At 42.9% G+C, this 21,396-nt stretch overlaps 1 protein-coding gene across 1 annotated transcript in view; it reads left to right on the top strand.

Moving 5' to 3' along the window:
- The window catches only part of gpm6aa (glycoprotein M6Aa), a 33,607-nt gene extending 16,304 nt beyond the window's left edge, over window positions 1-17,303 (top strand). Inside the window, exons 2-7 of the mRNA XM_080745559.1 lie at window positions 5,311-5,503; window positions 6,136-6,292; window positions 9,856-10,009; window positions 11,021-11,097; window positions 11,978-12,043; window positions 16,156-17,303. Coding sequence (XP_080601685.1) covers window positions 5,311-5,503; window positions 6,136-6,292; window positions 9,856-10,009; window positions 11,021-11,097; window positions 11,978-12,043; window positions 16,156-16,308 — 800 coding nt within the window. The 3' untranslated portion in view covers window positions 16,309-17,303. The remainder of the gene's footprint in view (window positions 1-5,310; window positions 5,504-6,135; window positions 6,293-9,855; window positions 10,010-11,020; window positions 11,098-11,977; window positions 12,044-16,155) is intronic.
- Window positions 17,304-21,396: the final 4,093 nt, after the last annotated feature.

Raw genomic sequence — 21,396 nt, 5'->3', positions numbered from 1 at the left:
CGTGCTGATTAGTCTCGTCTCACCCCGGTTGGCTATTAGCTCCCTTTCCACTCCTGTGCAGTAATGGCAGCCGCCTATTGATTGTAGTGGGAGTGCTCTCCATCAAAGCTACAGCCGCAACCACAGTTTCATTACATGCAACGACTCGAGCGATTAAATTCCACGGCTAGGATGAACAGAGAGGTATTACTGTTTCAGACTCAGGCAACGCAACACTCAAATGTTGTTATTCAAGTATCACAGAAAGACGCGAGCAAGAAGAACAATGTAACGGAAGGTCTGCCACTAGAATGCACGCAACCTACACCAGTCTGTATGGTAGAGTATGTTAATACAACATAAGGAGAACATCTGCAGTTGTTGGAGGTTGTCACCCTGCTTTTCCATTGAGAAACTAAGACTTTGATATTACTGGTTCACAATGTCAACAAAGTTATTTGAAGCACCGCATTGGACACTAGATACGCCACCATCATTATTGTAGTTCCGCAACTACAGTACTACTGCAAGGGACAACAGAGAGCTTTAATGATATCAGTTCAATTTTGCCTTCCTGTGAAGTATAGTCTCCACTTACAGTATGTAAACTACAATATACATGTCCTCTACACATGACACCATGGCAGTCAGCTCATCATGTCACTGTCAATGACCCTTTTATTTATTTGATTTCAGTATGAGGCTGATATGAAACACTGAAATCAAATAACAAGAGACTTAGCCATCTTGGCTGTTCCTATCCAGTATTAAAGTGGTGGTGATTTAATTTTCTCTGAGATAAAAAATAAATAAAAAATAAACTGAGTTCTCCGCAAAGGATTAGAAAGGCCTTGGGGTCTTAATACACAATACAATTCTCAGTCTTAATTTAACTCAGAGGGATGTGTGTACACTCTCTGTGTTAAATAAATGCTGAGCATTTTACTGTAATTAAGGGGGAAAGGAGGACATGGATCCGGGAGAAAAGAGAGCAACTGTGATTGGCTCTGCTGCTTTCCTCGGCTGGCACTGCAGCATGTGCAGCTGTGATTGGCTGTGCTGCTTTCCTCTGGCCCCACTCACTGCAGCATGGAGAGCCCCTGTCATCGCCTGCTCCCAGCCGCGGGGCGATAAGGTTGATTAAATGGACCTACTGTACAGACTTTCTGCTTGGCAGAGAGATTGAATAAGTAATGATTACCCCTCCCTCGACCACCAGCAATGAGCTGTCCTCCTACACAGTAGAAGACTGTGGTTTTACAGGGCACATCACACAGGCCAACAGTAGAAGACTGTGGTTTTTCCTCTCAGTGTCCAACTGAAAAAGACACAGATACAGATATAGAGTCTAATAAGTACATTTTGTTAATGAAATCAGCTGCACTAAAGGCTGCTTGTGTACATGTCAGCTTGGAGACAGTCTACGCCTGGTTTGGCCTTTTTCATTTTTATAAATACTTCATCTATAAACCAAAGTGCTTCACATGAATAACTAACAGGGAGGAGGGAAACTGGTTGTACAGGGCAGCTCCCAGTTGCCAACTGTAGAAAAACATGTGGATGTACTGGGCGGTTAGGTCCCAGTGGCAGTGGCTCAGGGGTAGAGTGGCTGGTAGAGCGGCGAACCGCAAGGTTCCCAGGGCGATCCCGGGCTCCCCAGAGTTAGTGTCAAAGTGTCCTTGAGCAAGACTCTGAACCCCTAATTGCTCCTGATGAGCAGGTTGGTGCCTTGCATGGTTTCCTCTGCCATCGCTGTATGAATGCTTGTGAATAGGTGGATGTGCATAATCTATGTAAAGCACTTTGAATAAAAAGCGTTATGCACGTTATGCACCATTTACCAACGTTAGAAGCCTGTGGTTATAACTATGTTACTTCAGTCAGACCCAATGTCTGTAAATGTTTGAATGTTTAGTGTCAGACTTATGTATGGCTATTCATTTTATTTTATCTTTACTCTTTACTTTCATCTGTATAATGCTCTCCTGAGATTCATGCTTACTGCTGTTGCAGCTACGACACCAGAATTAACCCATGTCAAAGTAGCACCACCACAGTAGGGATGAAATAAAGAAGAACAGAGAAGTAGTAACACTAGTAACAAAGGGGTAAAAAGGGTACAAACAACACAGTATAAGAATGACTTAAAATCCGACCTGGCCAAGAAAGTCAGTGGTTGTAGTAGACAGGGGCGAATGTATATCTCTAACTACACTATAATTAAGCACTGCAGTAAAAGAGCATGTGTGCCAGCAGCAATCCTCTCTTGGATAAAGGTTTTTAAAAAAAAAGTAGAAAGTGGGGAAGCCGCTGAGCAGGCTGCTGAGTGACGACACGGTCTGCAGCTGGATTACATCTGCCAGGATGCAGATAATCTGGGCGAACCCCAGGCAGGGGATGTGAACAGCATCGAGTGTCTGAGCCTCATGCCTGATTTACACAGTTGCAACGCATGCCGCGTCGAGCACTGAAAATAGCCGCTCTATGAGCTCACGACGAGCTGTGCGCTTGTAGATCAGATATTTTCGGTGCAGACACCAAGTACTGTGTATAAGACTACTTGTTATTCAAGTCATGGCAAAGGAAGGCAGAGAGCGGGAGGAAGGACGAGGGATGCCCCTCTAGTTTAGTAATTCAGATGTGAAGCAGGCAAGCCGGTGTCCATGAAGGAGATGAGGCTGATAACAACCGTGATGAGTGATAACAAGCAATGAGCACCCACTGTGCAGTCGTATGCCGTTTAGTCCGACAACAGGACAGGCGACGCCAATTCATTTGATCAAAGGGGAATTCTAGTGGCGATGTAAAGGCATTCTGTGGTAGCACAAGCATGAAATTACACTTCTGCATTTCGTTAGCTGACTTTATTGATGTGGGGGACTGTGTGTTTTGGATTGCAGTGAGCATTTTGTATACTAGAAAATGGCCCTCCGCTTGCAAATGTCTCCGGGACCCCCGGGTTCCCACTCAGATGAGCTTGTGAATTGTGTCTGGTGGCTGTCGTGTCAGATGAACTGCAGTTGAGTTGATGTTACTCTGACTGACTGAGAATCCTCTCCCCCAAAACACACACACATGGACTAACAAGCCACACATGCAGACTAGAAGCAGTGCTCTTCCGAGCACAGGTCTCCACCAGGCCACACAAATCGGCATGTTATAACGCCACCATGAGGCTGATTTAAAAAATGTGGGGCAGAGGTTCTGAATTAGCATCCAGGGAGTGTGTGTGCTCAGTTTGGCAGCGATCGGGCCAACGGCGCCGGAGATTAGCTGGTAACAACCAGGCCACACAAATCAGCCTGTTATAGCGCCACCATGAGGCTGATTTGAAAAATGTGGGGCAGAGGTTCTAGATTGGCATCCAGGGAGTGTGTGTGCTCAGTTTGGCAGCGATCGGGCCAACGGCGACTGAGATTAGCTGCACACAAACTGCGAGGACACACGGACGGACACACGGACGGACGGACACACGGACGGACGCACGGACGGACGGACGGACGGAGGGGAAAACATAGTCTCCCCTCAGCCTTCGGCTGGTGGAGACAATAATAGACACACATATGAGAGAGTCACACAAGAGAGAAGATGCAATTTAAGACAGCACATATGCAAAACACGCAAACAGGCAGGCAGGCAGGCAGGCAGGCAGGCGCACGCACACACGCACACGCACACGCACACACACACACACACACACACACACACACACACACACACACACACACACACACACACACACACACTGTGGCAACAGATTGAAGCCAGCTCTGAGCGGAGATTAGTCACCTTAAGGGGCCCCAAAAACAGGAAGCCAGGCTAAGCAGAGTGGGGTCAAAGTCCAGGTTCGGAGTTCAACGCTCTTTCCGTGTTAAATAAATGTCAAGAGGAGGTTTGTAGGAATTACACAGGCTTACAGTATAGGAGGAACACACTAAACCATTACCATGTGCTAATATTTAAGGAGCGCAGCTGGACCCAAATATGTGATTTATTTACTATGACCATTGACCGCCTCCCATTCAAATAACGTCAAACGCAATTTTCCAGTTAGAACAATGGAGGTGCAGGCGCCCACTGGCCTACTGGTCTGGGCGCATACCACTTAGGCATTGCCAGATAGGCATGGATGCCTGGTGGTGTCGCCGGTTTGATTCCCGATCCGGACGACCTTTGCCGCTTGTCACACCCCATCTCTCCCCCCATTTCCTGTCAGTCTACTGTCCTATCAATAAAGGCATAAAAGCCACCCCAAAAAACAAAGAACAGTGGAGGCGCTAATATGGATCCATAGGCCAGTGTTTTGAACTGCACACCGAGAACGAATGTACAGTGGGGAAAAATATATATATACCTCTCGATGGAATATATTCCTTTGTCTATCTTGTCACATAGCCAGCGTACCTTCTCACAATGCCACACCTGTTTCTCCTACTGTAGATACCATGTGTACTTTCAGGGAACATGGATGCATTTCAGTTTAGCAAATCGGTATAATTTGGTTGAATAGTGACCCATCTACTCGATCTGTGTATCAGAGGTGGACTATATGGACAATTCAGGAACCTTTCCAGGAAGACAATTGCAAAGGCTGTTTCCATTAGTTTGAATGGGTGAAGTGCTCCTTTAAAACATTTTTCTATACAAAATGCTTTGAACAGTGTATCAAATTGTGTTATTTTTTAAAGGGACAGTGTCACAATTTTCAACATTATCTCAGTGTATTTGTTTCATATGCAGTTATCTATACAGTATTCTGTGCATTTATGAAATTCCGCTGAAGTTGTGCTGGAAAGTTTACTCTAATGATGAGGTGTTGTGTGCTTGTAGATCAGCTATTTTCGGTGCAGACACCAAGTACTTTCTTTTGCAAGTCTTTGAATATACCTTTTTTAAAAGCGAACATTTGTAACTCAAACATTTGCTTCTGGGTGGTCCCTGGAACAACATATTTTGAGATGGGGGGTCCACGGCCAAATACATTAAATGTTGGGGGTCCTTGAGATGAAAACTTTGAGAACCACTGATTTAGAAGAAGAATTTGGAAGACATTTATAGAATCGGGTCAAAAACATTCAAAACTTTCAAGATTTTTCCAAAAATAGCAGATCTACAAGCTTGTATATCTGTGAGCTTGTATCTGCTATTTTTTTTTATAGTCGAAGCATAAAATAATGGTTAAAGGGTTAGGGTTAGGGTTAGGGTTAACATCTAAAGTGACACAGATTTGCGCTCAGATTTGCGCTCAGGCCATAAACCGTCACATTCAGTCACTTGCAAATGGCACAACTGACCCCGTATCCTCCCTTTTCTGTGTGTGTGTTGGTGTAGGATGCTTGGAGTGCTGCATCAAGTGTCTGGGCGGGATCCCGTACCCGTCCCTCATCGCCACCATCCTGCTGTATGCCGGCGTGGCGCTGTTCTGCGGCTGTGGACACGAGGCTCTGTCCGGGACCGTCACCATCCTCCAGAACTACTTTGAGGTGGCCCGGAGCCCCATGGACACGCTCGACGTCTTCACTATGTGAGTGTGTGTACACTGCAGTGGTGGTAAAAGTACTCAAATGTTTCACTTAAGTAAAAGTACCAGTAAGACGCCTAAGGGCAAAAAGGTCGCACCATGTCTTGGCCATCTGGCCAAAGGGATTTGGTTCCCCTGGCATCACAGGGATCTCCATATAGTGCAATAAAAGGGATTTGTTCCCCTGACATCACAGTGATTATATATATTGGCATTCACAGATATGGGCTTAATATTGATGACATCAGGGATCTCCATATATGGGCATAAAAGGGTACCCCTAGCATCACAGGGATCTCCATATCGTCATCACGCTTTGACATCACTGTGATGTCAGGGGAACCACTCTAACAGAATTCCTTTTATGCCCATATATGGAGATCCCTGATGTCATCAATATTAAGCCCGGGACTTCATATGCACAAGGTGTGAGGTGTGAACTCGAGGGTTGTTTGGCATCAATCTATGCCCAAGTGCGTGAGAGAGGCATGACCCCTGCTCAGAAAAGATACGGGACGGCGATTACCCGCGTGAACAGAGCTATACAACACTGCCTATTATGCAACAAAGTATACATACATGTACTGTATACAGTAGTAGTAGCTAACTGGCTTCGGGGTGATTTTCCTCTCCAGGATCGATATCATCAAGTACGTCATCTACGGCATCGCCTCTGCGTTCTTCGTCTACGGCATCCTGCTAATGGTGGAGGGATTCTTCACCAGCGGAGCCATCAAGGACTTGTATGGAGACTTCAAGATCACCACCTGCGGACGCTGCGTCAGCGCCTGGGTAGGAGAGCATTGGAGTCTCATTCAGTGTTCATTTCGTTGACTTAAAACTATGTAAAAAAAATGTTCGTCAACTCCCCTTTTTCACTGACGAAACTAAATAAAAACTAAGCTATGATAACTAAAACTAAGGCTAAAATTTGACAATTTTGTCAGCAAAAAATTTACTAAAATGTTAAGGGAGGGATTAGCATAGAAGAGATCCAGCAAAACGTCGCACTTGTGAGCTTGTAGATCGGTTATTTCGGCTATATTCAGCATGAAAACAAACGTAAAATCATCCATTATGACATCACCTAGGCCTGCCAAAATACATTTGTCAACAAACTTTTCAATTGTCTATAATATGACTAACTAGGAGTTCATTCTAGTGTTCGAGCGCAACGCATTCTCCGATGCACGCTCTCACGTGCACATGCATACAAGTGCACGTAATCCACGTATGAGTACTTTTGTAGTGATACTTTTGTGCTTTTACTTAAACACACATGCAGCAAGCAGGGATCGCTGGTGCACAGAGACACATAGATACAGACACTTGCAACATGGCCGCTCCAACTGCGACAAAGTATAAATACTAAATAGACAACGGAGGAGAATGCTGGAATGTCCCGCATTATAAGTGCATGGAGCATGCGAGAGAAGAGAATTGTCGGGGCGAGTCCCTGTACAATCTCATAGCCATGACGACTCCGCGGCTCCACCAATGAAGGGCGGGTCCTAGCTTATGGCACCAATGCTATAAGCATGTCCCCATGGCGACGCCTAGCCAACGAACGGCGGCCGACCACCAATCACCGTCTACCTATGACTGGCAGTGGGTCTGAGTGGGCCCTTAAGCCTATAAGATAACTAAATTACATTTTATTCAAGAGACTATGACTAGGCTAAATCAAAACTTGCTGTCAAAACACTGGTCTCATTTATGGAGCAGCAACATACCCATTGAATTGATTCCTACCGGTGTTGCACTACCATTGGCAACCTGTCAAATTATGTGACACCAGAGGCCTCATTCTGAAATTCTGGCAAGATGTTCACTGTCGGTTCGCAAAACAGCACGAGAGAGAGAGGGAGAATCCCTCACTTTTTCCAGTAATAAGCAGAATGCAGGATGTCACTTCCATCCTGGTCCATGCTCAGGGGAAGCCACCAAACCACTTCCTGTTATGCTCTGACCCAGGGTGTCTCCTGCACTCTGAGCCCTAAGCAGTGGTGGAAAAACTACTCAAATGTTTTACTGAAGTAAAAGTATCAAGACTGCAATATAGAAATATTCTGTTACAAGTATAAGTCTGGAATTCAACATTTACTTGAGTAAAAGAACAAAGTTGTTGGCATCAAAGTGTAGCAAAAGTAAAAGTACTCATGTCTTATTTCAAGTTTTCAAATGTATAAACATCATTTGAAAATAGCAGATCGATGCAACGTATTGTGAGCTGGAAGAAATGTGCAGTATGTAGTACTGAAGTGGTTAATGTTTTGTAATAATAATCACATTTTAAAAGTAACTAGTAATTAAAGTTTTCAAATAATTGTAGTGGAGTAAATTACAATATTTGCCTCTGACATACTATAGTAGTGGAGTAGAAGTAGAAAATAAGTACAAATACCTAAAACTTTTACTTAAGTACAGTACATAAGTAAATGTACTTACTTACTTTCCATCACTGCCCCTAAGCGTGAGATGTGGAAAGAATCATTCCTAATGACACTGTGGGGAATAGAGTACTAAAACTCAAAATCCCAAATTAAACAACTTCCCAAATTGATTATCTTCTACAGAACAAAAAAATGTCCATAGGCGTCTGGGCAAATAGCTGCACATTGTGCACAAGTAAAACCACTGACAGTGGACAAACTAACCTGATGAACTCCAGTAGTACCAAAACCACATCATTTGATTGCTTTTCCTCCCTGTGGCAGAGCAAGGCTCGGCAGGATTTGTTGTCTGCCGCGTCTAGAGTACTAAATGTACAGTGGTGTCTAGTTGCATTCTATGTACAGTAAGGCATAGCGTAAGCAGGTTTTCGCTCCAAACAAACACGGATACACATGTTCCGTTGCTGACCTAGTACCGGATCCCACCACAGTCCGTTCTGCTGTGTCTGCCTTTCACTTTCCCCTGCTCGCCCTTGATGCAAGAGTCCCTTCTTAGAACAGGAATACACCTTGGATCTGTGGCACAGGACATCCAATTAATGTCCATCAACATGATGGAAGATGATGATGACACCATCTCTACCTTCTCACTCACTGTACGGGAAGAGCATCACCAAACCAGACTAATGAGAGTCGCTGCTAGCAGTGCTGCTCCTGTACAAGTTTGACTTAAGGCAAGAGAGAAAAGGCCATGGGGTCACCAGAATCCGAAATTTACAAGGCAGTATAACGATTAGGTGTACATTTTGGCTTAAGTCGAGTGCTATTAGATGGGGGTCACCAAAATCAATCAGGGTCATGCTCAATAAAGCATGATAATTCGGTAACTTAAATTGATCCCTTTGGGGAAATGCGTTCAAAACGGTTGAATACATTTGACCGTCCAAACCCACCTAGGGGTGCTGCTCAGGGACCAGTTAGGCGCTCAGTGTCTTGCTCAAGCACACAAAGCCAGGAGGCGGCAATCCGGCCGGAGGTTTTTGAGATATGTTGTTTGGGACCAAACTGGTAGATGGACAACGCTGCTGGCCACCAAGACATTTGAAGACATATGGCAGGGTTCCCCAATTACTTTTCCCCAAGGGCCAAATTATGTCTAGGTGGCATTCCCACTACTCCAGTGACAGTTCAGATACCGTCGTTGTCGGGTGAAAATCTTGTATGCCCAAAACCGTTCGTTTTGCATTTATCATTTTAAAAATGATTTAAACTAGTGAAAACATACGATCTACAAGCACACAACGCCTCGCACCGCGAGGCGTTGTGTGCTTGTTTCCACTACATTTGTGTGACAGCCTTGTTTGATCAAGCAGAGCTTTACTTTGCGAAAGAACGTTTACATTTTGAGATACGGGTTTTCCACCCGACAACGACGATATATTAGTGTTGTTGCTGCTCTTATACCACCATTATTACTGGGGTTGGTGGGGGCCAGACAGTAGCCCCCCGCGGGCCGCAAATGGCCCGCGGGCCGCCTATTGGGGAACCCTGACATATGGCTTAGCATTTAGTCGTTGTCGGGTGGAAACCTTGTATGTCCAAAACCGTTCGTTTTGTATTTATCGTTTGAAAAAGATTTAAACCAGTGAAAATAACTGAACTGAAGCACACAACACCTTGCACCGCACCACTCTCTTGTGCGAGAGTCTTTTATGATGAATCAGGGCTTTACTTTACAAAAAAAGGTACACATTTGAAACTTATTGGGGAATACGAGGTTTCTGCCCGACAGTGACCATTTAGCAGTAGGTGACAGAATAAGCAATCCATTCTTGTTCAATATAAATTAAACAATGTGATTGTGTGTGTGTGTGTGTGTGTGTGTGTGTGTGTGTGTGTGTGTGTGTGTGTGTGTGTGTGTGTGTGTGTGTGTGTGTGTGTGTGTCTCCGTGCGCGCGGCAGTTCATCATGCTGACGTACATCTTCATGCTGGCCTGGCTGGGAGTGACAGCCTTCACGTCCCTGCCTGTCTTCATGTACTTCAACATCTGGACCATCTGTCAGAACACCACTGTGCTGGAGGGAGCCCAGCTCTGCCTGGACCCACGCCAGTATGGTGAGGAGGCTACGACAAATGTCCCTCAGGACCCGTCACACTCTCTCTCTCTGACACAGACTACACTCTAGGGATAGGACAATTTGACAATATCATATCACGATTATTGTGACCAAAGAAACCGCGATTTACGATAATTATCGCGATAATCAAAGTATCCCCAACATCCATTATCCTGGGGCGGAACGTTACCCAAAAAATAGCCGATCTACAAGCTCACAATGCGTCGCATTGCTACACGTTGTGAGCTTGTAGATCGGCTATATTTTGGCAAAGAGATTTGGTAGAGTGGGAAAAAAAGACTGAAGTACTTATATTATAACTTATACCAATAGAGGGTTTAAAACTTTAAATGGTACCGGATATGCAGCTTGGCAAATAGAAGGTGAATTAATCCCAGTGCATGACGGAGGATGATTTCACGATAAATTAAATCTCCACGATATATACGATTATCGTCAGTGTTTTTTATCACAATAAACGATAATATGGATTATGGTCCCACCCCTACTCTGTCTTCCCCTCTTCACTTCTCTCCCTCTTCACTCCTCAAAATGTATTCTCAAACTGATTCTCTCTATACTCAACTTCCACTCTGATTCTTTTCTTCTTTTCATCTTCTTCTTGTGTCTTTGTTCGACTGTATGTCTTTCTCTCTCTCCATCTGTCTTGTTGTCAGTCCAGCCCTACTTATTGAGTTGTTTATATTGTTAGTTATTCATCCTTGTTGTGTTTGTGTTCGAGCATGAAGCATTCACACTGCCAATTAGAAATGAGTCTAGGTCATCACAGAATAACAGGTTTTGCATAAAAGAAAGGGAAATCATCTCGAAAGTCGACTGTCGGCTGTGGGTGTTTAATTAGTAGAAGTCATATAAATCCAGCACCATGTGCTCTAAATATTCTAGATTTTGGACATTACATTAGGAATCGGACATTACAAAGTTTTGAACATGAACTTTAAGTGATGCTCTACTGTTGATCAGAACCTGGGTGTGGAATCTTTTTCAGGTATCGTTCCCATTACTGAGGCCAAAACTGTTTGTGCTGGATCCGAGAAGTTTTACAAGATGTGTGAATCCAACGAGGTAGGTGAAAATAACCAGTACCGGTGTCAACCATGTTGTGAACAACTAAATTAATAAACCAGTGTTACTTACAGGACCACTTTGTCCATTTTTAAACAAAAACTGAACAGATGTCACAGATGTGTTTATAGACATACAGCAGTACTACCAATGTGGCAATAAATGTAGGACAAAACAGTTTGTCCTACATACTGCACACTCCTTTATTACATGCCCTTTTCTGGGCATATCACAATAGGCAAACATTTGGCAAAAAATAAAATATCTACGCATTGCGCCAATGTGGCCAAATTTCTTAGCCCATAAGATATTTGGTGTAGAGAGAAAAAGGTGATGGGGGACATCAGTCAACGAAATATAGTGTTAATGGTTAAAGAGTATGTGTGCAAATAATATTGATGTTCTTTTCATATACAGATCATGACTGTAATGCATGTGGGCAGATGTAAAAGGTTTTCCATTACACTAGCGCTGTCCTGTGCCCTACTCACCCTATACTGTAGGCCTGTTATTATAAGCGAAGAGCTTAAAACATTTTTAGAAAATATCCCATCTACAACCTGGTCAGTCGTTTGTGGAGTTTGTAGATCGGCAATTTTCTCCACATGACACCGTTGTACAACAAAGTAGCTACAGTAAAGAGTAGTGTTTCATTCAGTCATTAACCACAGACAAGGCTGTGGTTAATGACTGAATGAAAGACTACTCTTTACTGTAGCTTTATAATGGAATACCGGGCACTGGCAGCATTGTTTACAGTTAATTATAATGTTCACTACAGGATTTTCAACTGCGACCGTGGATGTTGAGGTTCACAGACTAGTAAACCAGAGTAGATTAAGAAGTCTAGTAATAATAATGTATTGTGTTTCGCCTCCAGTTGGACATGACGTTCCACCTGTTTATCTGCGCTCTGGCCGGAGCAGGAGCTGCTGTCATCGCTATGGTGAGACCATAACAATACAAAACACACACACACACACACACACACACACACACACACACACACACACACACACACACACACACACACACACACACACACACACACACACACACACACACACACACACACACACACACACACACACACATAAACAAACACATCTTTGTTTATGTAACACTAGGAACTATGGATATGTAAATAGATTATGGCTGATATCAAACACACAGATTGCTGTTTATATACTGTATATGCAACGCTTAGAACAATGGATACGTAAATATCATGTGGTTGATGTCACATGGTGTAAACACAGTTGGAGTTTTAAGCAGTCCTACTCCCCATCTGGACGGACAGCTTCTCAGGGGGTTGTAATGGTGTGTATTCAGCTACTCAACACAAAGCACACATGTATAAATGAAGTTGCACGACAGTGTTGCTTACCAAAATTAACAGACATTTTTGGCCAACGGTCCTGGCAAAGGAGTATGAATGAAGCTTGAGTCGTGTAGCTGAATAAAAGATTTAGTACTTGAAAAGATGAAAATATGTACAGTACAAATATCTGTATACCCTGGAATGATATATTTTTCAGTTGTTCATGTGTATTCAACTCAAGTCACATGGTACAGTAATGCTGAGCAGAGAACATACCAGGGGACATAAAGTACGTGACCAGAGGTTCCCAACCACCGGTCCCTGGACCAGAGGTGTGCCGCTGGTCCGCAAGAAGACGGTCGGGAATATTTAATAAACATATTTGCCAACATATAGCAAGTATATGCAGAATACTGTATATGCTGCATATACTGTATGCCATATTCAGGTTCATATATGGGCATGTATGTGGATATATATAGGAAATATATGTTTCATATAGCTTAGGTCCATATGTAAATAATATTTGTACTTATATAGACATAAGCAGGCATATACTTCCTTTCGGGTCCGCAAAATGTTTAAGAACTGGCATCCGGGCCATCAGAAAGGTTGGGAAACCTGTCTTAAACAAAACCTAAGTTGGTATTGCTGTACTTAACACAGTACTCCTACTGTATGTACAGTATGTTAAGTTATTGTGTTATATTTACTGTACTGTTCTTTGTTCAACCTGCAGCACAAAACCGTATTAAAGGCATAATTGTGTCATTCAGTACTTAGTACACGAGATTACTTACACGATTTTCCATTATACATCCACGGTTTAATACACTGGAACAGGGCAAGTAGCCTATATGACCCAATAAAAGAAAGAGTAAGCCTTTTAATTACAGGCCAAGTATGTGAGTAAAATAGATGAAATACCCAGTTAATATAGCATAATAATGTTATAAATCTCAATATTATCCATCCCTTGGATTACATGTATTACTAATGATGAACTGTTGAGGCTGTATTAATAGCACAGGACTGAGAGGGTAGACTTTTTTTAACTACTACAGCAACGGGAAGAAAGGTACAACAGACAGCCTACGTAAATGGTCGAGATATACTTGCGATAGCTAAAAATATGACATGTACCCCTGTTGGTACTGGCATAACCCTTCCTTTTCACCATTACAAAACACAACCACAAAAGAATAACAACAGTGACAACACAGTGTCAACTGTGAAACAGCAGAAATATGTTCAAATCAACATTAAAGTCCTTGAAGTGTGTAGGCGAGACATGGTTGCGCGACGATGGTCAAGGACCATCAACCTGACGACAAGGCAGGCCTATAGCAGGAGTTATTACTGCATTAGGCTACTTTTTCCTTTTTTTACTGGTATGTTATGTATTAGACATTATACAACAACAACATTATGCAATCTTTATTCATTACTTGGTCATTTATAGTCATGAATGCATTATTTATAGCCTGTAACCACCTACGTCCAATTATACGCAAAAATAACTAACTGATGATGCAACACATTGTGTTTTTTATTTCCTATATGCTAGGGATGCCAGGTTGAAAGTGGTTAAATTGGTAATCTTCTAAAGTGTTCTTGTTGAGGGATACAAAAATAAACAGTTTCGAGGTATAATCTGTGTGTATATATTTCCTCTCATCTGTATACCTAAGGGAATAACTAACTAATGACTAATGCGGAATCTGCAACAACGAATGTGTAAAGTTGATCTAGTCAGAATGGAGTGCATTGTGCCAGGTTCTTTGTGTGGGCAAAGACACGGTTTCTAGGGCGACAGCAACGAATTGATGGCGCTGATGGTGATGGGAAGCGATAGTTTTATAAATAAACGTAACGGTGGGATTAGCTTTGTGACAATTGTTATGTTTTGGGAGGGGTGACTGTTGACAGTTCAAGGCTTTCTGGCTGCCTGTGTGTGGATAGCCTTAAGATCAGAGTGAAAGCATTTTGGCGCAGTGAAAAGACGAGGGGGCTTTCTCTCCTTCGCTCCCCTCGCATCGCTCCCTCCCTCCTTCTCTCTCTCCGAGGCGCTGGGCATGTCACAGTGTTGTCATGGAAACTGGGAAAAGAAAGGCTGCGAGGCGAGCTTGTTGCCAACATCGCTCATTAATTTGTGAGGAGCCATTTTCTGAGGAACAGAATTGTGCTCCTTGGAGGAGGATGATGGTGCAGAATGTGGCGAGATGCTGACATCTCTTTTAGCCTAAACACTGTCATCGTCGATGGGGACAATTAAAGAGTAGAACAAAGACACATGGCAACAGGCGACGTCAGACAGCTGGCCTCGCACAACTGGACACTAAATCAGTGCAAAGTGGCTTCACGTTCAGCCATGCGAGAAAAACTCATCAGATCTAACAGATGGCTCATCAAGAAATGTATCAATGAGTGATAATTGCCCAGATTATTATTATTATTAACTAGTGGTGATAGTAGTAGTAGTATTATTTCAGATTTTCTGCTATAGTTGTTTACTGTAATGTAAGCAATAATAAGTATTCTTAAAGGAAGATGCTTGCTGGTGAAAGGAGTGGCCTTTAAAATACAATACAATACATTCACTCAGCTGCCATGGAAACAATGGGATAAAGACCAAACCTTGCACAATACCGCCACCTGCTGGTCCAATGACGATGGGCCACAGTTCAATTAAAATGGATTTACAGTGCACATGTCAATTTAAAATGAATCATAGTGTTGGTAAAAAAAATAGATGAGAGATAACATGAAACTATATTAAATTTAGACAACACAAGATATGAGATTGAATAAGAAATGAATGACAGGGTTTAGATCACAAAACATGAGATGAGAAGATACTTAAAATTGATTTAGAGAGGAACAGACAAATCATCTCTCTCCATTGTGATTCTACCTGTCCAACCTCATCTTACCATTCTCATGTGCCAAATTACATTTTAAGCATCTAACAGACACTCTAATCCAGAGTGACTTAGATAGTGAAAAATGTGAGTAAATGGCATGAAACCTGTCAACAAAGGACAAATGGTCAAGTAGATAGAAGTGCTACATGTACAAAGACATGCAGCTAACATCAAACCTAGCATCTGTCTAAACAACAGGCCATCTAAATAACATTAAGTGGAAACAGTATACAGTACAGTAAGTATCTAAATAACATACATACAGTACCATGTCAACAAGTAACCAACATAGGATGATTTATTCAGAAAGAAAAAGATGCTCGGAAGATTTAAATAACTGTGTGATGAAGTTGCTCTTAGGGAACTGAAGATACTAAAGAAAAGAAGAAACCAAGGCACTCTTCTTCAACACTAACTCTGGGGAGCCTGTGATCGAACTCGGAAGCCTTTAGGGAAGTGAAGAAGTTGCCAGCACTCAAGGAATCTCCTTTTTGAAAAAGTTTTATTTACCTCACAACAGGCTCAAAACGGACGCGTTTCGACCAACTTCAGCGTTAGTAACGCTGATCAAAAAGGAGATTCCTTGAGTGCTGGCAACTTCTTCACCTCGCATGTTCTTTTGAGCCGTGCACCGAAAAGACTGTATCTAAATTGGAGTGCTGCAGGCTTTCTGCTTTATTGCAGGCATCTCTGTACTAAGCCTTTAGGGAAACCTCAGCAACTCTACCCCTGAGCCACTGTCGACACTGTCGAGTGGGTCTTGTACTGTACAGTAGGTCATCATGACCCGTCTATCGCTCTCTCTCTCTCTAGATCCACTACCTGATGGTCCTCTCGGCCAACTGGGCGTACGTGAAGGACGCCTGCCGGATGCAGAAGTACGAGGACATCAAGTCGAAAGAGGAGCAGGAGCTGCACGACATCCACTCCACGCGCTCCAAGGAGCGGCTCAACGCCTACACCTAAACCACGCCCAGCACGAGGCCTGCCGGCCCTGCCTAACCAACCCCCCCTCCATCCCCCTCTTCCCCTCTCTCTCTTCTCTCCACACAACTCTCTCTCCCACCCTCCCTCTCTCTCCACCATCCCCTCCAGACAAACGTGGGGAGGGATGGCACGCGGGGCCCGCGGCCACACTGCTGATGTCACCGGTGCGTCACATGCGTATGACCAACAGGTTGGCGTGGGGGTGGGGTGACATCACATAAAGCCCTCCCCCTCCCCCCGCCGCCACAAACAGCATTTCAAGATGAAAAAAAAAAAAACAGAAAATATGAAAGCCCCTTTACCTCTCTCATGGACCGTGTTGTTATTATTGTCATCGTAATTGGCCCTTTTTGAATCTTCGGTTCTAACCGAAGACCAGTTCTCTTCTCTTATCAGGTTGTAGTTCAGAAAATATTAGTGTCACACACACGTAGCGGCAATATATATTTTTTCTTTTACAATTTGAATAGGATATACAGTATGTTTGCTTTGTTTTTACACAATTTTGTATGTGATTTAAATGTACACTTATTCTTTTTTTCCAGTGTATTTATTTTTTTGCTGATTTCTGAGAGGGTCAACTGGGGCTTAACAAGGCCAAGCACACATTCTCTCATGTCCGTGTTCCTGTGGAGATTCATGATGAAGAACTATGTACTGTATGAGACGGGCTGGGGGAGTTATGGAGACTCAAATATTTGAAATCTCACGAGGCAACGATAAATCAACGTGAGCCTTTTAAATATGCTATTCCCAGGGATCAAATCACTTTGATGAGAAAGGGATCCAATCTTACCGTTTTCCTTTTCTAAATGATAGCAAGACAATACAATAATAGATACCAAATTAATAGAGGAAAACCAATGGTATTTGCTAGCTGTGCCAAGCCTGTTAAACAGGCAACGATGATCAATATCAAAGACAGTAATAGTCAGTAATCGTCGATTAACTACTATATGGGTTATTTTGTAATACAAGGGGAATGGCAGCAGTTTAAAATGTATTTTAGGACTGTGAATGATTCCATTGTCTTTAATCACGAGCCACAAAAAGCACACGCAAACATGCTTTCATAACCCCTTTTTTAATTTCCTAAAAAGTTGAACTTTATAAATAATACTAGTATGAATCCAGTGTTTGTTTGCTTTTCCTTCTTTGCAGAACTCTGCACTGTAAATATTGATATATCAAAAGCGTACTTATATGTGAAGCACTTGAATTTCAGGACAACACCTGTGAGAATAAAGCATGATTTACAGGTCGTCATGCCAGTTTCGTGTACCAAATACAGACGATCTACAAGCACACAATGCATTGCGATGTGACGTGTTGCGAGGTTGTAGATCTGCTATTGCGTGACACACAGCTGCATGGCGGGCTATAAATCAAGCATAAGATGGATCACGGAGAGTCAATCAAAAACTCTCCATCCTCATCAGTCTCAGTGGAAAAAAGGAAAAAGAAAAAACATCTAAAAACCGTGGTGATTTTAAAAAATAAACGTGTTGGGTGTAATGGCACTTCTTGATGGAGCTGTGAGAAATGTTTGTGTCACAGTACCAGTACCTTTTCGTCCATGACCAGTAACCAGTTTCCGGTTTGTTTTGCTAACACATCCCACTGACGCCAGAAGACATAATACAACGGCCCGGCCTTTTCATTGCCCGGCATTATTTTGTCAGTTTTGTCAGTATTTCTAAATAACTAAACTAAAAAAAGAAGCTAGTTTATTGCACTTATTTGACCATTTCTGTGCTCTCTCTCTCTCTCTAGATGTAAGATCATTGGTGTTCAACTTCGAGTTGGATAACTTGTACTGTTAGGTATAACGAGTGTCAGTTTAGATGTTTTTCGTGGCATGGACATGCATTAATAAGTATAGTATTTCTGATTCAAAAGGTCATTTTTATTTCACTTGTTTATTTTTTACACTTTTTGACTGTCTTGCTGGATCAACCCTTTGTTTATATGTGCAGTAAAACCTACCCCCCTCCCCCCCCATCCCCGCTAACCGCATTATGCTACTGTTAATAGAGCCTGTAGTCTATGAGTTGTGTCTCTTTAGTTTGTGATGAGCTCTCAAACATGTCTTAAGAAACTAATACTTGTACCAACGTTGCTTACTCGGTAATGATCTGAAAAAAGAAGTATACGCTTTCAGCTTCCTCCTTGTATTAGTCTTTTTGTACTTTCACTAAGAATGCTTAGTAGCCGGCTTTAAACTGAATCTGTTTTGTACATTCATGTGCCAACAGCTTGAAGTGGCTTATTTGACCTGTACGATCAAATCTGCTTGCATAAATAAATTTCACTTGTGTACTTGTTAATAAATACCCAATGTCTCTGGTGTTTTTTTTTTGTTCTATTGTGGGGCTCTTGTTTCTATTTAGGTATTGTTACTATTAACAGCTGGAGGTATCTGAGGTATGGTTATAATAAAACTCCAATCAAATATATTTGTCAATATTTTGTCAAGATTACTTAAAAAACTACTTCACCACTTTTCAACCTATATCTTCATATAAATGGTCCTCACTAATGTTTCTACTCGGTCTGTGTCTCTTAGTCTTAGGAGTAGGAATCTTGTAACTTTTCAGGAATAGAAAGCCTGCCGTTTCTATTAGCTTGGATTTCCCATTGATGATGTCACTGGCAGACAGGTTTCTGAACTGCCCACAGCCATTGTGCCATTTTATCATGAACATTAGTGAGGACCAATTACATGAACATAGCCTAGGTTGAAAAGTGGTGAAGTCGTCCTTTAACATTTTTCGAAAAAAGATGCACACAGTGTGAGCTTGTAGATCTGCTATTTTTGAATTGCCCAAAGAAAAGAAAAATGTAAGTATGTACAGTATGTCATCATCAATCACCTTCTCACCCTGCGGGCTGCAGTATAACCCCAGTTCTATCACAGTCTAACCTCGCCCCACCAGGCTTTCAGAGAGAAAGCCTGGTGTTCGTTCACAACAGGCTGTTTGGTTTCCGCCTAAAGCGCGGAAACCACTAGAAGAAGCGGCGTCGCTTTGATTTGGTTCCCTCCGTTTGTTTCCACAATCCCTATTAAAATGCTCGAGTAGCCTCGTGTAGTCTTGCCAGTCGCTAAAAGTTGGACTAAAAGATGCATATACCAAACGAATTTTTCAAAAGCAAAACTACTCCGCATCAAGGAGTTTATTAGGTAGGCCCTAAAAGTGTGTACTTGAGCGCAGGGGAATATTTTGGGTTAAAACTGAATCCGGTTTGATCTTTCCGGCAAATTGTAGTCCTTTTAGTACTACAACATGACGTTTTGTGGTTTCCGCTCCAGACCGGTTACAAACGCGAAAAGTGAAGTGATCCCAGACTAATCACAGTCCATATTTATGCCCCTACTCTGTGGCCATATCCACAGGCTCACCACAAGGGGGCATCATTTCACCATTATTCTTTATCACGTACTTGTACACTGACAAATGCAGGAGCTTTCTTCTCCAATTTTCAGAATCAGACTATGGGAATTCTGACTGACTACTGCATGTTTTAAGGAACTAAGGAACTGATCCTTGATTGTATGGTTGCAGAAAAGAAAACACTACAAGTTTCACACACAGTAGGCCTATGAAGACTTGATGAAACAAATGAAAGAGCCTACAGGGGAGTCAACAGATAATTACGTAGAATAGTTAATCCAGAGTCGGGCACCAAGGGCAACAGTTCGGGCAGAGAGTCCCTCTTTCCCAAGCAACATTAGCCACTTCCTTCTGGGGAATCCTGAAGCGTTCCAAGGCCAGTGTGGAGCTATAATCCCCCTATCTGGTCCTTAGTCTACCAGGGAGCCTCCTCCCAGTGGGACGTGTAGCCAGGACCTCCCTAGGGAGACGCTCGGGAGGCATCCGTACTAGATGTCTGCCCTGAACCACCTAAGCTGGCTCCTTTCCAAGTGAAGGAGCAGTAGCTCTACTCCGAGTTCCTCACAGATGACCGAACTTCTCACCTTATCTCTAAGGAAGAGAGGCCAGCCACCACCAAAACTCAAATTCTATGCCAGTTAAAACTTAACTGTTGGCTCAATTTAAATTGTATTCTGTAGAAATTTAAATGTAATTACTAATGCCAGATTTTGCAACTATGTCTGCAAACTTCCCATCCAAACTGCTAGCATAGCCACTTAGCCGGATCTGCTCTGCATATTTTGATTAGTTTTTTTTTGAACGGCGTTTGAGCCCGGGTAAAAGAGCCTATTTCAACTTATCAGATTGCTTGGTCGGAACTACCCGTTGTATAATCTTTATTATACAATAATGTGTGTGCGTGCGTGCGTGTATTCATGAAGCATTGTTGTTGTGCGACTCTCAGACTCAGATACTGTGGGTAGAGTCTGCCCCTGTCTCCTCCCCTCTGGTACTCCCTGTCACGTAGTAAATCACACCCAACGTTACAGCTTACACCAGGGTGCCAGACAGAAAGGCCTCACGCAACCACAACACAGCCCACAGCTCTGCAACAAATTTACATCTACGGCATTTAGAGCTGTCCAGAGTGACATCTAAAGAAAGAAACCTGTGTGTCTGTCTCTGTCTGTGTCTGCGACTGTGTGTCTGGGCAGATTTTGGGTACTGTACAACTGATCAACATCACATTCCAACACATAGGCTTCACAGATTTGGCCGAGCTTTTCATCATACCTGTGCTGCTGCACCAATGTAAGTGCCAAGTGGTAACGTCACGTGCACTGGGGTGATTGCATCGATCGCGATTGTGTCGTACCCATCCAGTGTTTAGAACGCAACATAGAATATGTTTGAAACACTAATTCACCAACTTTACCAGCAACCACTAAACATACATGTCTGCAACCGGTAGACACGTGAGTGTTAGGGCCAAAGCCAAACCACAGAAGGCAATATACCGTAAGCATTGCTGTGCAGGAGATACGTGTATGATGAAGAGACCTGAGAAGACCTGTCCTGGGCTGAGTGTGTGCAGTCACGTTTAAGAGTGTGTGAGCGTACATGGATGTATGTGACGTTGCTTTCCAGCGACGGAGCATGCCTGCTCTGCAGGCCTCGAACAGATCATTCCAGG

This window comes from Nannobrachium achirus (assembly GCF_963921795.1).
Source record: "Nannobrachium achirus genome assembly, chromosome: 17".
Classification (NCBI taxonomy): domain Eukaryota; kingdom Metazoa; phylum Chordata; class Actinopteri; order Myctophiformes; family Myctophidae; genus Nannobrachium; species Nannobrachium achirus.
The sequence above is the reverse complement of the archived record's forward strand: the minus strand, read 5'-3'. Positions and strand labels throughout refer to the sequence as shown.